General features: G+C 36.5%; 3 protein-coding genes across 3 annotated transcripts in view; all 3 read left to right on the forward strand.

The window, feature by feature from the left end:
* LOC132113463 (uncharacterized) overlaps window positions 1-20677 on the forward strand; it is an 80689-nt gene that overhangs the window by 40599 nt on the left and 19413 nt on the right. The gene's annotated exons all lie outside the window — the stretch shown is intronic.
* LOC132114104 (uncharacterized) lies at window positions 1763-12740 on the forward strand. The gene is made up of 3 exons (XM_059522242.1): window positions 1763-1824; window positions 11941-12273; window positions 12484-12740. Exons 1-3 carry the CDS (start codon window positions 1779-1781, stop codon window positions 12738-12740), a joined length of 636 nt encoding a protein of 211 aa, XP_059378225.1. The 5' UTR covers window positions 1763-1778.
* On the forward strand, window positions 13156-17849 carry LOC132113469 (X-linked retinitis pigmentosa GTPase regulator-interacting protein 1-like). Its single transcript, XM_059521243.1, has 3 exons — window positions 13156-13303; window positions 15395-15466; window positions 17126-17849. The coding sequence occupies exons 1-3, from the start codon at window positions 13249-13251 to the stop codon at window positions 17458-17460; spliced, it is 462 nt and encodes a 153-aa protein (XP_059377226.1). The 5' UTR covers window positions 13156-13248; the 3' UTR covers window positions 17461-17849.

The following is a 20677-nucleotide window of genomic DNA, read 5'->3' on the forward strand; positions in this document are numbered from 1 at the left end:
TAATGATTAAGTCATTGAGTCATTTATTCATTCGTTTGATTCGTTCAAATAGCTGATTCATTCAGGAGTGAAGTAAATGGTTCTTTATGAATGGTCCATTGAATCATTAGGCTTGTTTGATTTGAAGCAGGTCATCACCATCAGACCGACCGGTGTGTGACATTAAAGTACCGCAAGAGCTTAGAGAGCAGACGACTCCTTGTGCTTTTGAATCACTCTCTGTGACTTTGATGTCAAACACTGATCGGTCTGTGCAGCGCTACTTCAAAGCCAACACATATGCCAATGGTTCAACGCGCCAAATGGTTAATCAAATTCATTCAAAGCATGGATTAAGAAACGAAATGCCGCTGTGGGTTGTTTGGAGATGAGCAGTTCTGCTTTGACTTTATCTTCTGGTTGGCAAAATTTAGCTTCTAAATGAACTGTTGGATAACATGAGTATCACATTTGCACTAGTGTGATATTGCACTTAGCCTGCATTTTCTAACATTTTCTAGGCTCCATCATGCAGTAAGTTGTTGCTCTGCCTCATATTACTCATCAGTCGACTGTATGAAATGGCAGATGATCCACAAGGTCTGGGGCAGGGCAAGTGCGTCAAATGTGTTAATAATTGTAATGCGTTATATTTCTCCATAATTAATTAATCTAATTAGTGCATTAAATTACCAGCCCTAATTAAAATATTACATTAAAACAAGTTTGCAGTGATATACAAGTATACATGTTCTTCTTAACATTGTATATTAGTGGAGCACACTAAAGATTTCTCACAGCTTCTGAAATGTTTGTATTTGCCTAGTTCCTGAATCACTTCTGTTGCATTAATTAAATCAGGTCAGGAGAGTAAATTATGTAATTAAAGGTTACTATATGCATTTTATGTTGGCTAAATTGAAAGTCCCATTAGAATTGAATGTGGAGTTATGTTTGATGTTTAAAAGTTTCTGTTATGCTGAAGTGTATATGGTTGACATTGTGCTAAAGGGCAAAAACTGTGGTCTGGTTGTGGTTGGCTACATGATGTTATATATAGTGCATTTTGCGTCACACAGCACACAGTCTTTACGATAATGCAGACACAGACACAAATAACTTCTTGATGATTGCATTTATATGCAAACATGCTGTGCTAACTAGAGAAACACTAAATAAGTATTTCCATTTAATAATGTCAGTGTATTAATATGAGATGAAGTGAATGAACTAGCAATGTTTTTATTAAACTCCTTCTGTTCATCAATGATCAAGCTCTTTTCTTTCTCTGAATCAGATCTATCAGATTGTGAAATTATTCTCTGTGTTTATTTTCCACATCTGGAGTTATTTCAACATTTCTGCTTCTGCTCTTTAACTTCATACTGTTGGTTTTTGGTTGATTAAATCTCTGCTTTGCTTATTTAGATCTCAAAGTTTTTTGTTATATTTAGTTATATTATTTATTTTGCATATACTTATTATAAATACTGAAATTGTTTTAAAATCAATCTGCCTTTGATGAGCTCATGAACTCCTTTGACTTCTATGTTTATTGGGTTTTGAATAAAGTTATAATTACAGACAGTTTTTTAGGAATGTGTCTTTTTTTAAAGGTATTTAAGAGGGAGCTGCTGACCCTCTCTGAAAAGCTTCCTGTTCTTTCTTTGTTAAAGTGATTTAGTTTCCTGGTGTGTCAGTAGAGCTGCTCTCTGTCTGTCAGTGAAGACGCTGTGTGAGACTTGATCTGAAACTCTTCTGCTGGGATTGGACTCCTCTGGAAACTGGACTTTAGAGAAATGATGCTGATCTTTGGACTGATGCTGTTGCTACAAACTACTGAATGTGAGGCACTTTTTTACATCAAACTCACGCTGCTGATTGATATCTCACATAAATAGACTGTGATATTGATTACGAATTTTTTTTTAAGTTGTTAATTACATTTTTTGGTCTTATCAGTGTGTATTGGTGGACTATTATAATAATGTCAGATGGAAGTTTCTAGTTATTGTAAAACAGCATCTGTGTAAAATAACAGTTTTTATAATTATAGTCTGTATGTAGTGTGTGTGGGTGTGTGGGAAAAAAAAATTTTCAACCCTCATTCTAACCCTATGTCTAAAATGACCTGTTTTAAGGCTCATCAGTAATCGGCCTCTTTATGATTTGCTAACATCATTGCATAGGAAACAGTATCAACACCCCCTCACTATTTGCACCATCAGTGTTTTGACAAGAAAAACCTGTCATACACACAAAGCCTTATAAAATCATTTACTTGCCGTTTCTGATGCAGGTGCAGTCAGATCCAGTACCGCTTCGTCTTTCAACAAATGATTCTTTGAAAACTCTCCATTAGCTACATTGTGCCTCCTTTACAAAACAAAATCAAACATCCGCTTGTTCCTTACGCTGGGATCTTTCTGATGTCTGTACAAAGTCATAAATGAGATGTTTATCCAGTGTATGCAAGAGAGTGTCAGTTATTATAATGGGCTCTATTTGACACAATGCGACACTCGCACTCAGTGCTAGAAGTGTCAGCCGATAAGTGACTGATTGCCAGTGGACGAGTCCTATGGTGAGATGTTGACTATTCGTTGATGTCTTGCTCTGGAGGTGTTTTTTTATGCAAATGTTTGTGCATTTGTGATGTCAGGCACAAGCTGTTTTAGAGCTTGATTAAATGCTTTGTTTATAATGAAGATGATGTTTTAAGCTACAAAACTTTCAGGATGTTTTAATGTAACAACGACCTCTTATATGCTAAAAGATCAAGACAGGTTTCTCATGTCGTGCACCTTTAATGATTTTTGAAATCTTAGCTAACATTTGATGTTGTAATAGGTGGATCTATTCCGGTTTTTATTGCATCATGTCATTCTGGTACTCCCCTTGTACAGCTCTCTCTCTCTCTCTCTCTCTCTCTTTCTGTGTGAACACATGGAGGCGTTTGTTGAGCGAGTGGAATGAGCGGTGTGGTGAGTGTGTGGTTTTTCGCCCACTGTGGTCTCAGTCAAAGCCCCTTTTTTCATTGTTTTTTGTTAAGTTAAAGTTAATTTGATGTGAAAACCAGTCCTTGCACTGTTGGGGGGCTGAGGGAGCTAATGCTCTAGATTCACTCATGTGTTGCGATGGGGTGAGGGTGGTGTCAGCCTGGAGTATGGTGGAGTGTAGTGTAATGGTTGGTAATGTCGTTGGGCATGTGTGTGTGTGCTTGCGGCATCTAGAATGAACAGTAGAGAAAGCAAATGAAGTTGTTGGTAAGGGAATAAACATCCATGGTTTGTTTACCCCAGCAATACCTCTCTCTACTCCCACTAAGAAAGTTATAATTTCAAATGTGCCCCCTTTCATCAAAGGTGAGATGTTGAATTGTCATGCTTTGGCAAACTAATTGCTCCCATAAAAAAAGATCGCTATTGGGAGTAAATGGAGCTGGTGAAACGTAGCATCACTTAGACATTTCACGTGCATGATACTAAATTGAAATAGATGGGACCTTGACTTAAACTATAAGTTTAAGGTGGATGATTTTGATTACACAGACTTTGTTTCTACAGACACAATTAAGTGTTTTGGTTGTGGAAAGTCTGGTAACTTGATTTGTGGCTGTCCAGAAAATGTCACTCATCAAAGTGAGAGGAGTAACAGTGCTAAAGTTAAAAATTATCAGAATGACAATGTAGAAGTTGCTAGTACTTCTGATGGACTGAACTCTAGTCATCAGAAAGTAGTTGTGGCCGCAGTTAACAATGTTGATTCTGGTTTGGTTAGAGAAAGTAATGAAAAATGCACAAAAATGAGTTTGAGTCAACTTTCTGATAATGAATTACATTTAAAGAATGTGGTTCAGAATGATATCTTAATGGACATGGATAAGGTTGTTTTTAAAACAACTCTTAAGAGGGAAAAAAGGTGATAAGAGCTTGGTTTTGAAACAGGCCAGAAAGAATCATAAGGAGGAAAAGTTAGACAATGTAAGTAGTGAGAGCAGGTGCTCTGATTCAAATGTTTCAGTTTGCTCCCGATCCAATTGGTCATGTCTTGATTATGGAGTGGAAGAAATTAAAAAGTTCTTTAAGGTGACTAAAAACATGAGAGGAGTCCAAATTGTTGAATATTTTGCAGACCTTAAAAGATTGCTGGAAAGTATTAAGTGTTTAATGAGTGAAGGGAGATTTACAGATAAAGAAGTTTAACTTCAGTTGAACAATGATGACAAAATGGTTTAATCGGTATGCCTTGATTGGATGTCTTGTTCACTGTAGTGTAGCCTCTTTCTTAAATTTTTTAATGAGTGACATTCGCATTGCGTCTCTGGGGCTAGAGACTACAGAGCACGGATCTATGAAGTTTAAATGTCACTAAAATGTTAAGTCAGTCTATAAAGAAGTTAGAAAATGGAAATGAAAACTGGAAATCAAGACATTTTAGAATCTTTTTTATTTGAAAAGATAATCTTTGTCAGATTTATATAAAAGAAAGGCACAGGGGGCATTGGTTAGATTGCACTTCCAGAATGTGGAGCAGTTTCCATCAAAGTTTTTTTTTTTATTAGAAAAAAATAATGGTCAGAGACGTTTAATACAGAATTTACATTCTGAAACTGGGGTTTTGTTGTCCGATCTAGTCTAAATGAGAGAAAGAGCTGTTAAATTCTATTAAAAAAAATGATGGTTGTAATCACAGGATAGGTCAAGTTAAAGGTAATATTTTCTTTGAAAATTTGTCTAAAATCTCTGAAAGTGCTAATGCAATAAGTGACAAGTGGGGTGGGGCCAAGAGCTTGCCCAATTTAACAATGTAAAAACTTAATAACCACGGGAAGAAGGAGGTGGGAACTGGCGCAAATTTAAATAAAACTTTAATAATAAAATAAACTCAAAACAACGCGACAGCCCCTCACAGACGACTGCCACGCACAGACAAAACCAAAACACAAAATAAAATCCAGGCCTGGTCCTCTCTCGTCCTTCACTGTCATAGCTAATCTTTTGTATCCATCCGGTCTCCTCAACACCGGATTCGAGACCGATGAGTCTCCGTTCCCACGGCTCTAGGCCCTGCCCCACTTGTCAAACAATACTTAGTAAAGCTATTACTTTCAACGAAACTGAAATCAGTGATGTCATCATCTCAGTTCAGTTTAAATAGTGTTTGTGCAATCATTTGCAATCAAGTCAACGATATCGCTGTAGATGAAGTGTCCCCAACTAAGCAAGCCAGAGGCGACAGCGGCAAGGAACCGAAACTCCATCGGTGACAGAATGGAGAAAAAAACCTTGGGAGAAACCAGTCTCAGTTGGGGGGGCCAGTTCTCCTCTGACCAGACGAAACCAGTAGTTCAATTCCAGGCTGCAGCAAAGTCAGATTGTGCAGAAGAATCGTCTGTTTCCTGTGGTCTTGTCCTGGTGCTCCTCTGAGACAAGGTCTTTACAGGGGATCTGTATCTGGGGCTCTAGTTGTAGTAGAATGTGAATGTACTTTTGTTTTATCAGCTTAAACTGATGACATAATTGTAATTGTCAAAGAGCAAAATTATGTTGATGTTTTAATGAAAACTCTGGGAGATTTTAAAACGTTATCAGATGCAAAAGTTAAAAACGGTTTAAAACAGTAAAAAGTGAGGCTGTTTTGGTGGGTGAATGGATAACAGCACCCCCTTAACTTCCAGTTGGTCTTAGTTGGAAGAGAGACGGGTTAAAATATGTGGGAGTTTGTTTAGGAGACAAATCTTTTCAGTCAAAAAATTGGGAAGGGTTGGCTGAGAAAATAAAAGGTTGTTCGGATAAATGGAAGTAGATAAAGCAAACATTGTCTTATAGGGGTCAAACCCTTATTATAAATAATCTTGTTGCTTCATCTCCTTGGCATCGTTTGATGTGTGTTGATCCACCACCACTCTTGCTTAATAAGATCAAATTAATGTTGGCAGACTTTTTCTGGAATAAAATGCACTGGGTGCTTCATAACATACTATACCTACCAAAAGAAAAAGGTGGGCAAGGACTTGTGCATTTACAAAGTAGAACAGCAACTTTTCGAGTGCAATTTATTCAATGTCTTCTAACTGGCCCTGAGTCTGTAAGCTGGAGATCAATAGCAAGTGCTATTTTAAAGACAGTAGCTGGACTAAACCTGGATAAATCTTTATTTTTGTTGGACCCAAAAACTTTGAGTGTGGCAAATCTTCCAGTTTTCTATCCGAACCTTTTTAAACTCCAAAGGGCAGCTGTTAAGTTTGGCTTGTCCAGATTTTGTTGAGGTGGATGTGGTGGCCACAAAGTTGGGGGTTAGATCAACTCGAATGATTGAGAAATTATTACAGAAATTACAGGCTTGTATCACAACCAAAGAGGCTTATTTATTGAGAAGATATTGTGATGGAGAAATTGTGTCCTGTGTTGAAGATGTCTTTCCAAAGTTGTTGATTTCACCTAATTTTGAGAAGTTTGGTGGAATTTTTCTGGACTCTGAAAAAAAAAGAAATGTATATGGATTTTACAGGAATGAATGGCAAGTCTTATAAACTATGTGTTAAATGTTTGATTATATTTGTTCTGATTGATTATAGTTTTTATAAAGCCACATCTTGTATTGAAATCTTTGAAAATATCTGGTGTTTTGTGATCTATGAGAGGAGCTTAGTGATAAACGTGTGTGTGTGTGTGTGTGTTTTGCTCTTCAGGTCTGGATCGGTTCTGCAGTTTTGGTCAATCTGATCCCTGTTACGTAGCTCTGGGAGACAAACTGAATCTGCTGATGGAGCAGGACGCTGAAAAATATGATCTTAGGTTACATCATAGAATAAACAACACAGCAGATGATCCAATTTGTAGAGTAAAATATGGCAAGATGAAGGAATGTGATCTTTATAAAAGCAGAACTGAAGTGACAGTCATTAATGGGACTGTGATAATAAAGCGTGTGATCAGAGCAGATTCTGGAAATTTCACATTATCACTCTCTCGCTCAGATGGAACAGAAACATCTAAAGATCTTCAAGTGATTGTTGAAGGTACAGAAACTCTCTCATCAGACTCATTCCAGTCTCATGTTCTCCAAAGATCTCACTCTCATGCAGATGAATCAGTTGAATCTCTGGGAAGGTTTTTATTCCTGTAGCACACAGTAAACACACTACAGACTCCAGTAATAGTTTGAGTAGTGTGGAAGATCAAGATTCTCCTGTGTTTGTCATGTGACTGTCATGTGTCCCTCCCACCAGCTCCTATTGGCTCAGTGAATGTGTCAATCATCTGCTCCTCCAATCAGAGGTCAGTGTTCTGCTCATCTGACGGGGATCAGATCATCTACAGCTGGACTCTGAATGGAGGTCCACTGATGGATGGAAACAGCAGCATTGATCTGGATGAGGGAACTGATGGAGACATCAGCTGCAGCGTGAAGAACCACGTCAGTCACACACAGAAGACCATTAGACTCAAACCCTGTCCTGGTGAGATTCTAATACATGAATGAAGTATTTGCTAGACAACAGAAACTGCAGCAAGAGTGATGCAGAAACTCACAAAACCTGTCAAGAACCTGTCAAAGTCACATTTTTCCCCAGAATCCTGAAGTGTATTTTGGTGGATTGTAAAGGGGTTTAACTCCTAACTTAACTTTGGTTGATTTTTAATGAAAGCTTATTAGAAAAGTGAAGCTAGCTTCATGGTCTCATTTTTTTATATAAAATAAACTTTAAAACCTTTTTGTTTTTATATATTTTTATTATTTAATTTGAATATTTTTCACTTTTCTTGGCAGTCGCTGTGGTGGCACTGAATTATAAACAAACAAACAATCATTTAACCCCAAAATCAAAAGAAATTATATTTTGCATGAATAAAATAAGGACTATTTTACAGCCATTAATTTGATTTGCATTGTTATTTTCATGGCAATTAACATACTATGATGATTTTAGTTATTTTATACACATTATAGTTTTTTTTTTTTTTTGCATTCCTGCATTGAGAATTTACTTGAGACGAATCGATTCTCTCAATTGGTCACTTAATTCTTCAAAAAGTTTAATTATCTCTGCAGTAATTAATATTAAGAGAGAAAGCAGGTGATTGTGTGCTGATGTTTTATCTCAGGACTAACTACTGAAGCTGTGACCTCTGCAGTGACACAGACATCAGAAGATGGTATGAATGTCACCTACACTACAACATTTTCTGCTGAGCTACAACAAATTATGTAAATTATAACGAAAACTAATAATAATGATGGCAGCAAGGGATCTATAGGCTCTATTATTATTTGTTTTAGTTCCTGAAATTAAAATACCACAATAAAAAAATATGCGATTGGTTTTTAAAAATCCATTAGCACAGTTGTCATCTTCTATAGGGCAGGGGAATAACCAGCCAATGCATTCATAGAGAGGGATTTTTCTTCTGATGATGACTGCATTAGGAGTCAGTGTGGAACAAGTCATTAAATATACTCAAACCAGGACTACTTCAAGACACATCCTGGATAAGAGCATTCTGATCAAACCTGCCAGATCTTACAAGATGCACTGAATCCAGTAAAATGCATTTAAAGGGACAGTTCACCCAAAAAATTAAAATGACCCCATGGTTTACTCACCCTCAAGCCATCCTAGCTGTACTGTATATGACTTTCTTCTTTCGAGGAATAAAATCAGACTTATAAAATCAGACTTACAAGCTTTATAACGGCAGTGAATGGGCGCTGAGATTGAATAGAAGTCCAATAAAATGTGTCCATCCATCATTAAAAGTGTCCACACAGCTCCTGTGGGTTAATAAAGGCCTCCTGAAGCAAATCGTTGCATTTGTGTAAGAATAATATCCATAGTCAAAACTTAATAAACCACAATCTCTTGCTTTTGCTGTCGTACTTGTGTTCACGAGAGAGTGGTGTTCCAGCGGATGATTTAGGATGTGGCCAATGCAGAGATGAATGCAGAACCGTAGATGAGAAAGAGAGAGAGAAAAAAAACACATCCAGTCATGAATTAGAAGTACAAAATGAATGATTAATAGAGAAAAATTTCGGAGGATGTTGATTTAAGTCAAGAGGAGACTACAAACACAAATTGGTTCTTGTAAGACTAGCATATTCTCACGGGAGCTTACACTATACCGGTGTCCCATCACTCTAAAAAAATGATTCACTTTATTTACTCAATAATTTTTTTTTAAATGTTACATCCAATATTATTAATGTAACACATTAGAATTAATTAGAAAGAATCAAATTAGATGGTTTCAAGCAACCATTCAAAATGAGTAGAATAACATGAAAAAAATGTTACTAAAATTTACACAAAAAAATTCTGATTTCATTGAAAACAAACAAACAAAAAACACTATGCTAACGAATACTATGTTATACATGCCAGGCCAGTAGTTGGCGATCATGAAACACCCTGCGAAAACATTATATGCATGCACACGAAGTCAACTTTTTTCAAAATTCACATTTTTGTTGCTTACATAGATATGATACAGGCATCATGTTCAGAAGTTTGTGTCTTCAGCCCCTCAAATCAGAGTTATTGAAGACACCTAAATTTCACAATCAGAATCACAGAAGGAGAAAAGGGTAAATTTATAGGGTTACCATTATAGTGGTCAGTGTTTACTTTAGTTGGGCTCTTGACCCTTTAATATAAATTTTTTTATGGCTGTTTTAACTGAATTATAAAAAGCTAGACATGCTAAGAGAAAAGGTGTTCAGGAGGTGCTGGTTATGATTTTAGATAATCATTGTTTGGCCTGAGTGTTATAAATAGAGCCTGATCTCTGAGATAAATGAAAATTCATTAAAGCAGCACCTTTAATTCAACAATAGAAGGCCTGGATTTTGCTGTAAAAGCCAGAGTTTAAGAAATCTGATTACGAAAACAATTGAAGTGGGGAAGGGAAACCTTTTTTTTTTTTTTTTTTTTTTTTGGCACTAAGTGACATCAAGAACCAGCGTATGAATCTCAAGAATGGTGACACACAGCATATTCAGATAAAAAGATGAACTGGAAGCATCACAAAACAAGCTACTAAAAATTGCTTAAAAAAGTACAAATAAAAGAAAAAGTAAGAATAAATAAAAGACAATTCTGCTAATCATTTATTCATGACACAAAGCATGATGGGAGCCATAAATGAGTTTTGATTGGTGGCACCCAGAATGCAGTGCAACATGCTTTTTGATGGTCACCATAGTTGAGGTTCTCAGGCTGATTCTTGATATCTGTGTGCCTAAATTATATTTTCTTTTAAAAAAATGTTTTGATCAGAAATGCTTCTAAGAATCTCTTCGCTTATGCAGAAAATACCAGACCTTATACTGTACAACTACAGGACGCCTGTTGGTGATAAGACACCCAACTCAAAAAACCAGATCAAGTGATATCAAAACAAACAACACCACCTGATCTTACTCTTTATTGGCTTGACTAGCTGCTGTATCACAATTACAGCAACCCCACTAAAAAAGGTTGTTTAAAAGTTTAAGGGTCAAACACTAAAGCAAACACTGACCACCGTAATGGTAACCAAAATTTAGATTATTCTCCTTCGGTGATTCTGTTTGTTTACATCAGGTGTCTTCAATAACTCTGTTTTGGGGGCTTGAAAATATAAGCTTTTGAACCAGATGCCTGTATCATCTCCATGTAATCAACTAAAACATGAATTTGTGAATTACATTTTTGTGCTGTGTTTCGTAATGCATAACATAGTATTCATTAGCATAGTGTTTTGTTTTTCTGTGTCAAAGAAAGTTTTTTTGTTGTTGTTGTTTAAACTTTACTTACTTTTTTGTGCTATTTAACTCATTTTGAATGGTTAATTTCTAAGCATGTCATTTGATTCATTCTAATGAATTCTTATGTGTTAAATGTAATTAATAATATTGCTTGTAATCTGTTGCCACAATTTTATTAATTAAATATGGTGTATTATTTTTAACTGTACACCAACTACGCACACATTTCCTATCATGTATGCCTATGAAAGATGATCAAACCAATCTGAGTAGGTATGGAGCGGGTTAACATCTGCAACCCCGCCTCTATATGCAGGCTGCAGCCTGGTGCTTCTCGTTTCTTTCCCAACAAAACCAATATTTTTGTATACATAATTAATTTTTTTTTCATGTTATTTTACTCATTTTGAATGATTGCTTTTAAGTATCTCGTTTGATTAATTTTAATTAATTCTAATGTGTTACATTTAATTAATAATATTGCTTGTAATCTGTTGCCACAATTTTATTGAGTAAATATAGAGTATCACTTTTTACAGTGTACGTCACCCGCTGGATGATCATACATATGATATAAGAGATCAATTTCACAAGTGTAGACAGCTTCATTAATTATAGTGGGAGTTATTTTGTAAATGCTTAAACTCTCACTAGACTAATATCAGTGATAATATTAGATATGATAGTGTTCTTCGCTCCATTGCTGTATTATTCGCTGTGTGAATAACTGTGTATTTAGTAACTTTAGTAAAACTTTAGTAAACATTAGTAAATTAGTAACTTACAATGTTTTTTGTCAAACTGTGATCATGTTAAACACAAATTCAGTCATATTCAAATATTTTATGACATCACACTCATATCTGGTAGGCTACGTGACTAAATGTGCTGATAGATTACACTAACATTAGGCTGCTTTTAGTTTTACCCTACAGTGTGTTCTCCCTCTGCATTCCCACTAATGGTATCAGTATTTATATAGTTTATAGTTATATAGTTAAAATATAGTTTTTTATAGTTGTACTGATTTATAGTAGTATAGCAGTTTCTCTCTCACACACATGTCCCACAAAATCACATCTGCATCCTGCAACAGAGCAATTACCAGGTGTTCACCGTATTAGTTACTGATTTAGTTCATGATGTCTGTATATTTTGGTACATTTCATGTGTGTGTGTGTGTGTGTGTGTGTGTGTTTTGTTCTTCAGGTCTGGAGGTAAACTGCAGTTTTGATCAATCTGATCCCTGTTACGCAGCTCTGGGACACAAACTCAATCTGCTGATGGTGGACGCTAGTAAATATGACCTGAAGATAATAAAGAGAATAAACAACACACAAGATGATCCAGTTTGTAGAGTAAAGAATGAAAGGATGAGGACGAGTGAATGTGATCTTTATAAAAACAGACCTGAAGTGACAGTCATTAATGGGACTGTGATAATAAAGCGTGTGATCAGAGCAGATTCTGGAAATTACACATTATCACTCTCTCGCTCAGACGGCACAGAAACATCTAGAGATCTTCAAGTGATTGTTGAAGGTACAGAAACTCTCTCATCAGACTCATTCCAGTCTCATGTTCTCCAAAGATCTCACTCTCATGCAGATGAATCAGTTGAATCTCTGGGAAGGGTTTTATTCCTGTAGCACACAGTAAACACACTACAGACTCCAGTAATAGTTTGAGTAGTGTGGAAGATCAAGATTCTCCTGTGTTTGTCATGTGACTGTCATGTGCCCCTCCCTCCAGCTCCTATTGGCTCAGTGGAAGTGTCAATCATCTGCTCCTCCAGTGGGGTGATGAGGGTGTCCTGCTCCTCTGAGGGGGATCAGATCATCTACAACTGGACTCTGAATGGAGGTCCACTGATGGATGGAAACAGCAGCATTGATCTGGATGAGGGAACTGATGGAGACATCAGCTGCAGCGTGAAGAACCACGTCAGTCACACACTGAAGACCATTAGACTCAAACCCTGTCCTGGTGAGCTTCTAATACATGAATGAAGTATTTGCTAGACAACAGAATTGGCAACAAGAGTGATGCAGAATCTCACAAAACCCGTCAAGAACCTGTCAAACTCTTTTTGGTTGATTCTTAAGGAAAGAGTATAAATAAAGTGAGGCTAGGTTTAGGGTCTCACTTTTTTATGAATATATGTGTATGTGTGCATGTGTGCGTATGTATATACAGTATGAAATATATATGAAAAAGCTTTTTTTAATTAAAGACAATATAGATTTGATAGACACAGTTATCAGAATATGGTATGAAATTACAATTAAACTTGATGTCAGTGAGGGATCCACTGGCTCCTCTGTAGCTAATATACATTTTAACTGATTTACTTTACTATTAATTCCATGAAATTACTAAAGTTATATTCTTGTTTCAGTTGGTATGAATGAATGAATGTTTTTTTGAGTTTGTTTTAAGTGACCTTGTGTTTTTTCCTTTACAGTTGTAAAATTATATCTGATTGTTTTGAGCTGCATTGCTCTGATCCTGATCCTGATGTTCATCACCTTATGTTACATTTACAAGAAGAAGCAGCTCAAGTGGACACCAGGTAAATTCATGTTGAATCTGTAGTTCATATACTGACTGATGAAGGATAAAATGTAGTACTATTTGTATCTTATGTGTTATATATGCTGCATAGATTTGTTTGGTCATTGCACTCTCTTACAGACAGTTTCAATGACAGTTACACAAAAAGCCAAAGTAGAAACATTATAGATGTGATGAAGATGATCTGAGCCAGTTTTGGTGGAAATTTGACAAACTTTCTGGGGTTAAAAATGGTGCAAAATGGCAGAAATGCTTTTAAACAATATTATTCCTCAAGCACCATGACAATTATTAATAAAGCTGTTATGATTCACAATAGTGTTTGTATTTTCACATTGTTAGTTGGTTTAAAAAAAAAAACTCCCAACAATGTTAAACATGTATAAAACATTTAAATGTTAAGTATTATTTTGACTCTACATTTTAATCAGAATCAGAAAGTGCTTTATTACCGGGTATGTTTACACATACGGGGAATTTGTATTGAGCATTTATTTTTTTTATATAATTTATAATAACATTATTTACTCTAACAATATATCATTACAAATGAATTAGTTAAGCAGTTAGATAATTGTGAAAATAAATTGCCAATTGTAAATGTTCAGACATGCACGCCTTGTTTACGAATGACTGGAATTTATTAACATACGCATTTAACAAGTGGTGGACGAAGTACACAAATCAAGTACTTGAGTAAAAGTAGAGATGCATATAATCAGATATTACTCCAGTAAAAGTAAAAGCTTTTTCAATTTTACTCGAGTGAAAGTACAAAAGTACTCAATTTGTTTATCTACTTAAGTAAAAAGACTGATAGATTTATTTAGCAATTTTACATAAGCTACTTAATTAAATTTTATATTAGCACATATTTTTTATAATCCTACTGCTCAAAATACCTGGGATTTTCCCAAAATAACTACTATGTGGAGTCAAGATATATTTTAGTTGTTGATATGGACTACATTGACGAGACTGATGTAGTAATGTTAAGCTTAACCTGCGATTTACCTGAGAGAAAACAGATCTGACCAATTGATTTCCACCAGTAAGAAGAAAAGTGTTTTAAAGTTTGTTGTTTTGCAGAACATCACAGTTACATATAACATCAAGTCAAGTCAAATCACTCTTATTGTCACCTCACCATAGCACATGTGCCTTGGTGAGTGAAATTCTTGGGAGCTTCCTCCAGAAATTGCAGAACAGTTAACATATAACCAACAGACTTCAAAAGGGGAAAGTGTGCAATATGCATATACATATGGTCAGTACACACAGTGTACTATTAGACAAACTTACAGTTAACACTACACATTATACACAATCTGTATACAGTTAGCACTACAGATTAAACACTATACACGAAATGTACACTATACACTACACTGTACAATGTACTATATGTACTATACAATGTACACTACATACAGAATGTACACGTTCTGCAAATGAGAATAAGGCCTGAAGTTAGGAAGTTAGTAAGAACATTTTAAGTAAAATATAATTCTATTTTCATAATGAGTTCCTGTGGCTCAAGTGGTAACGCGTTGCGTTAGCAGCGCAAGGTTGTGGGTTCGGTTCGATTGTTAAATGTTTTATGAAGTGTAGTGAAGTAAAAAATACAATCTTATGCTTTGCAATGTAGTGAAGTAAAAGTTACTCAAAACGAAACTTCTACAGGAAAATTACAGATTTATACAGACTTGAATGTACTTAAGTATAGTATCGAAGTAAAGCTACTCCAATACTGTCCACCACTGCATTTAACTATGTAATCTGAGGTTCATTTAAGCATTAGTTAATTTTTGGGTAGGCTTTCTATTTGCAAATTACTCAGAATTTACTCATATACTTACAAAAGTTTTATGAATGAGATCCAATAAATCAAAGATTGGTGGATATATGATCTCACTTATTGTATTCTATCCTTGCCTTTTTCTCAATGCGTTACATGCAGACAGTTTGATATGTGAAAAATGTTTGACCAGCATGATCTGTAATGAGGATAAATTTGAAGGCAATAGTTTAATGACTGAAATGTGAGATTGTAGTTGGTCTGTTGCTGATGTCAGTGTTTTCCCGTCAGCCGCTGCTGGAGGTACAGAGCTCATATACGCTGATATCTCTCATGAGGAAAAGGGTGAAAAGAAGAATACAGGTAAGAAACTCGAATTTGTGGTTACGCAGTTTACATTAGATGTTGTTAATATTAACAATTTGAGAACAATAATTTGCACAGTTTGATGTCATTTTCTGGTGAAACTTCTTGTTTTGGACATACTTCGAAAGACTTGGTAGCTGTAATTCTGAAAAACACTGAATATTGGTTGGGTGACTGACAGCCAAACATACACCTTAAAACAGATTAGATTCATCCACGCTGAGGAGACATCATCCACGCTGAGGAGACATGCCGATGCACAACTCGCATAAAGAACATAATTTTGCTAATAATTGCAATTGCAGGTTTCAAACAGAGATGGCGACAAAGAGGCAAAACGTACATAATTCAGCTCTAAATAGATAGTTCATCCAAAAATCAAAATGTTATGTTAATCTTCTTACCCCCAGGACATCCAAGATGTAGGTGACTTCATTTCTTCAGTAGAACACAAACAATGATTTGCACAAATTGCATGACAATGGTAACAGAATCTATCAGAGTAAGAAAAACATGCACAGACAAATCCAAATCCAACACTGCGGCTCTTGAAAATACATGTATGTATAAATGTGATGTGTTTGTGGGGAAGTCGTGGCCTAATGGTTAGAGAGTTTGACTCCTAACCCTAAGGTTGTGGTGTTTGTGTGTGGGCACTTGGGATGGGTTAAATGCAGAGCATGAATTGGTTCATAAAGTAAATTTCCCTGTTGAAAATCCAGCATGTGCTGGTTAGGTATGTTATGAAGCACGGCAGCAGGTTTGAGCTGGTTTAAACTGGTCCTGAGCTGGTTGTAAGCTGGTAATGATCTTACAAGGAATTAAAGATATTGAAACTTGTAATAGCACCTCTACTAAACTCTACAGCCTTCATCAGTCAAACAACAGAATAATGAATTTCTCCAGATTTCAGAAGAAGCTTATGGACATAACTATATAACTATATAATATAAGTCAGACACTGAAGTGAGTTGCTGTTTTTGTCTCTTCTGGGGAAGATTCATTTACATGTTTATCAATGATTCACACACAGAAACTTTGGTCTGATTTTTTTTCATCTAATGTTCATCTAATCTCAGTTTGGAAGTGACTTCACTCTATGTTTTAAAGATGTTTTCTTTGGATTGTTTGACTACTCAAAAAATAATATAGGAAAATTAAATACTTAAAAAAAAAACCTCTCTTTTCTTTATTCAAAGTTGAACCAGACAAGATGAAGCAATCTTTAACAGACATCTTGCAGACATATTTGTGTGCTAAAGGGGAAATTACATTTTTTGCGTATCCTTTGCTGCAATAAAATGATTTTCTAATTTATAAAATGATCAAAGATTGTGTAAATGTATACCATTTTAACTTTAAGCTGCTCAAATGAATAAAAAGATTTGTTCATTTTATAGAATACAAATGAGCAAGATAGTTGTTAAAATGATCTGATCTTCACATCGCTAGTTTAACTTAAACTGTATTTGATATTTTTATCATTATTGTTTTCTACTTTCTCAGTTAATTAGTTTCACTCCTGAAAAGCTTCATTTGTCAGTTAGCAGTTTTGTTAAAGCTGCTATTTCTGCAGCAGACTAACAGTGACTAACAGCTCTCCAGAATGAGTAGAGACGTCCAGTAATGTCTCGTCTTGTCATTGTTTCTCAGCAGAATTTCCCCCTAATGTTGATGTGGAATATGCCATGGTCCAGCTGCAGACAAAGAGAAAGAAAGAGGTGGAAGAGGAGGAGGAGGTGGAAGAGAAGGAGGAGGAAGAAAAGGAGGTGGTGGAAGAGGAGGAGGAGGAAGAGGTGGAAGAGGAGGAGGTGAAAGAGAAGGAGGAGGTAGAAAAGGAGGTGGAAGAGAAGGAGGAGGAAAAAAAGGAGGTGGAAGAGAAGGAGGAGAAAAAAAAGGAGGTGGAAGAGGAGCTTCAGTATGGTGAGGTGACGTTCACACCAAACCACTCACACAATCCGCAGGAGCTTCAGAAGCAGTGTGTTTTCTAGGGGTGTAACAGTTCATGGTAAGAATAAAATGAAAAATCAAACCATATGGTTCGGCACGCACTCACACCACAGTTCAACTTTAATCTGACAAGGCATCTGTAATATGGTTTGGTAAAAATTTAAAAGTTTGGCCAGTGTTTCTGTCAATGGATAGCCATTGTGGCTTCCCAATACATTACAACATCAATGATGAAAAAAGAGAAAAAAGAAACATGGACAAGTGTATCACTCTTTGTTAAATGCGTATGCTGTCTGCTGGAATATGAACAGTCACTGATGCTGTCATCACCCAGGTGTTGCTAGTGAGAAGTGAGACCTGAAGAACACACGTTGCTATCTGTGTTTTAACTAAACTCATTTAAGCCTTGACAGTTTAAATATTAAACAGTCAGAAGACAAGAATGAGAACTCATGCATGCAGTGAGAAGATCTGTGTGTGGACCTTCCCTGGGAATTCAAGCACTTATTTTTGCTTATGTTTGACTTTGGGAGTTTTATGGTTAATTAAAGCACATATATTTTTTGCATTTGTAAATATTTGTTCATGTTGTATGTTGATATGGATTGTATAGAGTGCGCTTTAACATACATGTCTGGGCTGAACCATGAGTTCAGACAGGAACCACTTTGGCAAGTTTACTTGAGTTTATTGAACACAATATATCTTTGGCGGTATGGTTCACGTGTTGGAGAGATTTAACAGCTGACCGCATCAGTTGTTCACAGCCTATGCCTCCGTTGCCTGACTGAACTAGTTTATTGTTTATTGAACACAATTTATCTTTGGCGGTATGGTTCCTTATTCAGGTTCTTGCACCCAGAATAATTGAACATACAAGAGCTTTAACATTAACCTCCAAAACATAATGGGAGGTATTATGTTCCCGAAGAAGAACCCCCCAAGACCAACCTTGTTCCATTGTTACAAAGAAAAAAGACAGTGTTATTGAGATATACTAAATATAGCCTATTGGCTAGCGAAGGGGTATTCTCCCCTTTAATGAGGCAGAGAATAGCTGACCTCTCTTTAATTAAGTAGCTGGTAATAGCAGTGAAGGGTATTCTCTCCAGTGGGAGAACCGCAAGAACAAGCAGCATGTCCCTGAGCTTGATATGAGGGGTAGGAGAGTAGCGTGAAGACCCTCCAGAATTTTCCTTATTGCATTCCTGTAAAAGAGAAGATAATGTTATTGAGATTGTCCTTAATGCAGCCTTTGCTAGGAGAGGGGTATTCTCCCCTCTAAACGCGAGGGAGAGAATAGCAATTCCCCTCTTGATTTAAGTAGCAGGGGTGTTCTTCCCCTGCTGAAGGATGAACAGCAGTGCCCTGCAGTTATAGCAGCAAAGGGTGTTCTCTCCAGCTGGAGAGAACAGCAGTCCCTTTCTTCTGAGAAGAGTTCATCCCTCGCTTGGGGGATAGAACAGCGGTCACCTACAGGTATCATGGCAAGGGGTGATCTCCCTAGCATGAGAAAACAGCAGCCCCTTTTTTTATCTCCTTCTCCTTCTCCTCCACATTCAACTTTTCCTTCTCCATCTCCATTTAAGTAGCAGGGGTGTTCATACTCTGCTGAAGGATGAACAGCAGTCCCCTACAGTTATAGCAGCAAAGGGTGTTCTCTCCATCTGGAGAAAAAACAGCAGTCCCTTTCCTTTGTCTCATCCTCCTCCTCATTCTTCTCATTCTCCATCTCCTTCTCCATATCCTTCTTCTCATCCTCTTCCTCATTCTTCTCCTCCTCCTCCTCATTCTTCATCTCCTTCTCCATTTCCTTCTTCTCATCCTCATCCAGCTGCCTAAGATCGGATGCATCCAGTACTTCTCGCTAGTGATTCCCATTGGTTTCAGAGGACGGTTAGTCTTTGTCGCCCCTTGTTGTTCAGAGAAAGATACACCAGGGTTCTCACGCCTTCGAGTAAATCCAAGCACTTCCAAAGACATTTCAATTTTCAGCAACGGCAGGACTAACACATGATGCTGGACAATAGATAAACCTCACAAGCAAGCAGTCCCATATCTTGAAACTTTAAGCAAGGACCTTCTTAGTGTGTGGAGTGGGCGGGATCACCTATGGAAATAGGAGAAGCGAAGGGTGCTCTTTTAACCGGCTAAAAGATCAGCATGCACCTGTAAAGCAGTACTCCATATGGTCAGAACTTTAATTTAGGCAATAGCATAAGCCCTTTTCGGATACGTTTTATCACTGATACGAGCAAAATTGACGATCCGTACATTTAGTATAAAGCACTTGAACGATACACTAGTTTGAGCAAAAGCAGATTATACCCGGTGTGTTGGAGTAGTCGGATAAGTTTGATGAAAGCATCCCCAATAGATGAGAATGAGGCAGCAGCACATTCATATCGACAGCCTTGACCACAGGGTAACAAGGCTCGTGGGTATATTTAACTGGTAGTGTTACCGGTGTGGTAATATGATAGCATGCCTCGCAACACTGAACAATTAGCTTGTACAGTAGCAATGTCTGTGCATGTTCGCCAAAAAATAGCACTAGGCAATAAAATGAAAGTTTGCTTAGTTTCCTGAAGACATCCAGAGATGAATTGAAGGTGAAATTGCCAGTTGTTCGTGGATGCTGGATTTTGTTGAATATACAGCTTCTTCCAGCGGGGAGCAGATCTTGTGTAAAGTTTTGAGTCGGTTGTATGTTGATGATGAACTTTCGTGTGCGAAGTATCTATATCTAGAGCTCGCTCATATCAGTTAAGTCCATTGCTTGACAAACAACACGGCATGAACCTCGAAGAGGTGATCGATGTGCACAAGTGCTCAAAAGTCAGGAAAATACAGCAATTGATGATTTTGAATTAAAACATTTCAATGCCATTAAAATTCGGAAGTCACTGAAAATCTGAGTTTTGCTAGATTGAGTTCTTGAAAATATTCTAGTTTGTGAAGAGAGTTTAACAGTAATATGAGTCCAGTGTTCAATTCCCAGATCAAATCTTTATTGCTTGAATTCACAGTAAAATGTATTAAAAAGCACCTTCTAAAAGCAGAAATAGAAATGCACTCTATGAATCTTTGCTGCTTTCCGTGGAAACTAGTGTTGATTAAAATTCTATTTTTTTTCATTTAAAAATTATTTATTTATATTTTAACCCAGCTCTTTATATAATGTTCAAGGTATACTGTAAAAAAAGTATTTTTGAAAATTGTAAATACAAGGATTATTGGAGTATGTTTTAAAAAAAA

Source organism: Carassius carassius, chromosome 33 (assembly GCF_963082965.1).
Source record: "Carassius carassius chromosome 33, fCarCar2.1, whole genome shotgun sequence".
Classification (NCBI taxonomy): domain Eukaryota; kingdom Metazoa; phylum Chordata; class Actinopteri; order Cypriniformes; family Cyprinidae; genus Carassius; species Carassius carassius.

Excerpts from the sequence above, each read along its gene's own strand:
- LOC132113469 (XM_059521243.1), top strand. The coding sequence starts at position 13,249 with ATGTTCATCACCTTATGTTACATTTACAAGAAGAAGCAGCTCAAGTGG. Across the intron at positions 13,304-15,394 it reads GCAGCTCAAGTGGACACCAG|CCGCTGCTGGAGGTACAGAG; the intron begins GTAAATTCATGT and ends TTTTCCCGTCAG. Across the intron at positions 15,467-17,125 it reads GGGTGAAAAGAAGAATACAG|AATTTCCCCCTAATGTTGAT; the intron begins GTAAGAAACTCG and ends GTTTCTCAGCAG.
- LOC132114104 (XM_059522242.1), top strand. The coding sequence starts at position 1,779 with ATGATGCTGATCTTTGGACTGATGCTGTTGCTACAAACTACTGAAT. Across the intron at positions 1,825-11,940 it reads GTTGCTACAAACTACTGAAT|GTCTGGAGGTAAACTGCAGT; the intron begins GTGAGGCACTTT and ends TTTGTTCTTCAG. Across the intron at positions 12,274-12,483 it reads TCTTCAAGTGATTGTTGAAG|CTCCTATTGGCTCAGTGGAA; the intron begins GTACAGAAACTC and ends CCCTCCCTCCAG.